Source organism: Rosa rugosa, chromosome 7 (genome assembly GCF_958449725.1).
Source record: "Rosa rugosa chromosome 7, drRosRugo1.1, whole genome shotgun sequence".
In the NCBI taxonomy this organism is placed as follows: Eukaryota; Viridiplantae; Streptophyta; class Magnoliopsida; order Rosales; family Rosaceae; genus Rosa; species Rosa rugosa.
In genome coordinates, this window is record NC_084826.1 from 14572837 (window position 1) to 14578021 (window position 5185).

General features: G+C 36.0%; 1 protein-coding gene across 1 annotated transcript; it reads right to left on the bottom strand.

Annotated features, from left to right (window-relative positions):
* Nucleotides 1–1581: 1581 nt before the first annotated feature.
* LOC133721529 (probable 2-oxoglutarate-dependent dioxygenase SLC1) lies at nt 1582–4515 on the bottom strand. The gene is made up of 5 exons (XM_062148172.1): nt 4362–4515; nt 3909–4219; nt 3467–3714; nt 2451–2805; nt 1582–2062 (listed from the first exon to the last, which is right to left on the bottom strand). Exons 2-5 carry the CDS (start codon nt 4182–4184, stop codon nt 1817–1819), a joined length of 1125 nt encoding a protein of 374 aa, XP_062004156.1. The 5' UTR covers nt 4185–4219; nt 4362–4515; the 3' UTR covers nt 1582–1816.
* Between the last annotated feature and the right edge of the window lie 670 nt (nt 4516–5185).

Genomic DNA, 5185 nt, shown 5'->3' on the forward strand with positions numbered 1-5185 from the left:
GTTTTGATCTGTTTTGCTTTGTATGTTCTTCAATTATTAATAAACATGAGCAAAAAAAGTCGTTGCCTTATTAAGTGCTTAAAATGATCCAACCATCTCCATATGGCCAAATAAACTCATTTAAAAGTCTTTGTCAACCTACCAATACATAGTTTTACTTCGCAAATATGCATTTCCAAACTATCTATGCAGCAGTGATTGCGAGTTCATATTTAATTTGTTATTGTAGTTTCATGAGACAAAGTAGCTAGCAATTTTTGTATATATTTATTTATCTGTCCAAATCCAACTAAGTATTGGTTTATTTCAAAATTCAGAAAGAAGAAAATTAAACCAGGAGATGCATGGAAGGATACTCAAATGATTGACCTGGCCGGTACTCGATCGATTATGCTCAAGTTGATTTCTTGTTCTTTTATTAGAATCTAAAGTATGAAACAAAAGATGACTTTCATATAACACTGTGACGAGAAATCACGACCTACTTATAACAGAAAAAAAGTGTGAATTGGCTCTACTTCTGCCACAATCCTTGCTATCCTCTTTTCCTATCGTTGGGAAGTCAAGGGTAATAAGAAGATGCTAGAGTTTACGGTTATCTTGTGGACTTTACGGTTGATCCTTGTTATTAACTAAACCAATATGAAGTTATGAACATTCCTTATGTTATCGGGGGTATCCCCATTTTATGATTGATTCAGCGGCGAAGCATTAGTACGTGGGCGTGGAGCCAGTGGCAGCGGTTGCTGAATGGTAATTAACAGAGCCGTCTCAAAAGTTTTAGAGGCCCTGTGCGAAATTAAAAATAGGGCCCACTTTTTGCAGTTTTATATGTATATACTATTGAAAATTTTTGTTATATAGAGAAAATATAATACAAGATTATTTTTAAGATTGAAAAATCTTCAGTTGACCAAAAAAAAAAGATTGAAAAATCTTTTATCATTTTTCAGAGAGAAAGAGAACTAAAGCTTTGTTACAAAAATTTCATTAAAAGAATCAACATTACAATTGAATTATTAAAGAAGATAAATAAGATACTACCCAAAAAACATAAAAAAATTGTAAAGAATTCAAAGGATCAAAGATAAATATAGGGGCCCTACTGCAGTATCCACCAAAGAAATAAAACCAGGAAAATAGAGGAAGGAGAGGGGGGAAGGAAAAAAGAAAAGCAAGAGACATACAATGGTGAGAGTCGAACACCTAAAGAGGAAGGAAAAGAAAAGCTCAGTTCAGTGCCAACTGAACTACAACAGACTTATGTCATGAGGCCCTTTTCTATATATCTTATACGTCTCAGAACTTAAAATAGGGCCCCAAAATTTGGGGGCCCTGTTCCGTCGCTCATGTCGCACTTGCTCTAAGCCGGCTCTGGTACTAATTAACCAGCTGGCCAACTCCACTATTAGGTCCTATAGCTAGACTGTTGGTTTCTACACTTCAATGTTATGCGAGGGTTGTGTTATTGGCAAGCTTCTGTATTACTTTTTTATGCCAATTGATCACAGATTGTTAATACTTCTTCGGTTTATAATTGTTTCACATGATTGAATATCTGATGTTTGTTTATGGAAGGACTTTGATTATCACACATTCATGAAGCTATTGGCATTGATCAAGCTAGGTAGTGGTTTGGGTTTGATTCTCATCCCCTCTCCAAAAATGCAAAAACAAAAAAACAAAAAAGAAGATACAATTCCCACTGAACATTGCTAAGGCTGCAAAAGGTCAACGTGCTGATTTTCCAAGTTGTTGAGTAGCTAGCTAGCTCCATGCCTCCATAGTCCATACACAATATTGCCTTTTTCAATCGTCAAGTCAATTTCCTGGACTCGAGGAAATTCTTCTTATTATGCTCACGGGATGAAATATACTCTAGAAAATTGGCAAAATCGGTTTCTTTGTATCGCCTTGGGTTTGATTCATCCACAAGTTTTGGTGATGGGCCAACGGGGCGCATGAAAGGAAGACTGTGCAGAGAAGCCACTGAAATCCTATCTTTTCTAGAGTTCACCAGGACTCTGTGTAGAACACTCTTGTATTTTCCGTTGCTAAATATCTGCCGCAAGAACAAGAACCAATCAGTCAACAATTCACTGTTGAGTATCAAAAAACTAGGGTAAACTCACATAAATTATTACATGAATCTGATGTCAAATCAATGGTATATTGTTTCACTCAAATATATATTATATGATATACATTATTGATCGTCTACACTATCTATATATGATCTTAGAAATTTATATGCAGAATGATTTTACCGTCTCTCTTGTTTGGATACGCAATAATAAAGATGTATCGTTCTACTTAAATTTCATTATATTTAAAAATAAACACAACATGACTTTAAATAATGGAACATGTTACCCGTATATTGCATACCGTAAATAATTGTGGTATCCAATATTGAAATAATTCATTAGTTACTGATTATTCAAACTCACCTCAAGATGATCGCCAACGTTGACCACGAAAGAGTTGGCTATTGGTTCAACGGTGACCCATTTATCTTGGAATTGAATTTGAAGTCCTTCTATCTCATCTTGGAGAAGAAGTGTGAGGAATCCATAGTCAGAGTGAGGAGGCATCCCTAGGGTTAGATCAGGTTCTGGGCATGGCGGGTAGCAATTGACAACCATTAGCTGGCTTCCATCTTCGAATTCTTTCAACACCTCATCTTCTTCTGTCGTGTTCTTCTTGGCAGCTGATGAATCCACAAGTCCTAAGCTCTCAAATATGGCCTCCATTAGCATTAGGAACAAGTATTTGGTTTCTTTTGCGTAGGTAGCCGCCAAATTCCTATATATAAGGTAGAAGAAAGAAACAAATAATTAAAAACATATACAGGACAACAGATTGAGCTAGCAAGTGATACTCATCTATCATCTTTTTTAATTTAAATTATTGGATAATTAAGAAATAAATTAGTTTGCTGAGCAGCTGGTGCAGAGCTAGTGGCCAATTCCTCACGAGCCATATATTAACGACAGCCCCTAATTCTAGGGTTTTATAATAGTTTCTAATTATGCACGCATACAAAGGGAAGTTAAAACTAATTAACCAATGAACAATTTAACTTCAATTGACCAATCTCACATACACGTGCAATTAATACCCGTGGAACTCACATATGAAAGTTCCCAAATATGTTCTTCCATCAAATTTGTTTGTGGAGCATAAAAATATAACTATCCATCAGTACTAGTACTTCACTTTTATTTTCTCACTTGACTAGTTAACAGAAAGCAAATCAACTAATGGTAAAATACTTGGGCTATTATCATAATCGATTTATTGTAGAAATTTCGATCTAGCAGTTTATCATAAAGTTATGATGATTCTGAGTAAGTCTAAAAATATTATTATTCCAATCAATGAAAGGGTCCAGAAATAGGTTAGATTGTGATAGGTGAAGACGATAGGTGAAGACCATAATATATGGTTAAAGTTGAGCTCTTACCTTATGTCGACAGGTGAAGAAGGCCAGTGAGGAAGAACGTCTGGTAGGGGATGGCACAACAGCTTCAGGAAGTCCCTCCAACAAAACACCTTATCCTTGTTCTGATTAAAGCTAGTTCCATACCGAACAGGAGCTCGCATATCCGAGGACATGTACTTGGCTCTCTCCTCAAACGGTAGCTCAAAGAACTTTGTGCTCACTTCGATCATATTGCTTATAACATGGCTTGGAATGTCATGGTTTACCAGCTGCATTAACACAAAACTGATCATTAATTAATATTCCTTCAAAGCTCGCCGTATCTAGAGTTCTAGACTACATCTTTCAAAAACAAATTAACTGATAAATGCTCTGAATCGGTGATCTGATAACGTACCACATACCAGACTTTCAGAAAAAAAGTGAAATTTTCTCTTTCAACATGTACGTAATTAAAACTCACCTGAAAGAAGCCGTATTGTTCACAAGCATTGGCGAGGGACTGAAGGACTTGGGGTCTATTGGGACCCTGCAATTCTTGGAAGTCAATGATGGGGAGCTTAAGATTATTCTTGGTTACATTTGCTTGGTCGTGATTTGTAATACCGGGTCGCTCCAATACGGGCAGTATGTACTTGCTTGGAACTTTGTTTATTCCATTCTCATGCAAGCGCTTCACTCCATTCTGGTACTGGCTCTCCTCATTCTCAGTTGTCAAAGCTGCCATTGCTGGAGACATGGCCTGAATTGCAGAAACCCTAATCTCGATCAAATCTGCAAGCATAAACATTAAGGAAACATGTGTTAATATATATATTATGAAAGCAGTAGTGGTGTATATATAGGGCTTTGTTCGTGGGTGTAGCTAGGGGTGTGATCAAAGAAAGATGGGGAAAAAAGGACATGAAATAACTACCTGATTTCCTAAAACAGAAGGAAGGAGTGGGAGAATAATATAGAAGGGAAGAAATGAACAAGTTGGGGTATTCTGAGAAAGTTTTGGGGGGGATATATAGCAAAAAATCTGACGACTATACGTGTACAGTAGCAAGTTTTGGAGAAAACTGGAGGACTGACTGGTTCCTTAGATTATAGATACAAATGAAACCGTTGACAAAGTTGGAGTCAGACCACGGGGAGGTGTTGTAGGGACACAAGATTAGAGCATATATCTTAATAATCTCATGTCTTTGTCCTCTTTCCTAGAGCTTTCCACTTTTCATCGATCTCTCTCTATCTTTCCAGAAATTAAAAATGGCAGGATACCATGGCTGACTTTTGGCATGCAGCTTCGTTCAATTAATTTAAGTAGCTATACATAGCCTGGGGTCCATTTCCATCTTAATTTGGAAATAGTCTTTTTATTTTCTCCCAATAACTTCATTTACCTCTGTCTAAAAAATAAATCGTTTTACTCATTTTCCCCGTTCTGATCCAGAAAAAGAAAAAAAGAATTCATTTACTAAATTGTAGTATGTATGAACTAGTATCAAACTTTTCCAGAGAAATTGTCAAAGTAATATTTAAGGTCAAAATGATAGAAAAATATTACGTTAATAACAGAGATGCACTAACACAGACTTTTGAGTTGAGAATAGATAACGTGACCAAAGTAATGCAATTTATATTTGATTCACCTATATATATATATATAAACAATAATAAATTGTAGTCAAAAGTTCGTCCAGCATGCACTACATGCAAATCAAAAACAACAATCCTCTTTGACTCTTAGTGAAG

Coding starts and splice junctions, on each gene's coding strand:
- LOC133721529 (XM_062148172.1), bottom strand. CDS start 4,184: ATGTCTCCAGCAATGGCAGCTTTGACAACTGAGAATGAGGAGAGCCAG. Junction 3,715..3,908: donor AACAATACGGCTTCTTTCAG/GTGAGTTTTAAT, acceptor GTGTTAATGCAG/CTGGTAAACCATGACATTCC. Junction 2,063..2,450: donor ACGTTGGCGATCATCTTGAG/GTGAGTTTGAAT, acceptor TTCTTGCGGCAG/ATATTTAGCAACGGAAAATA.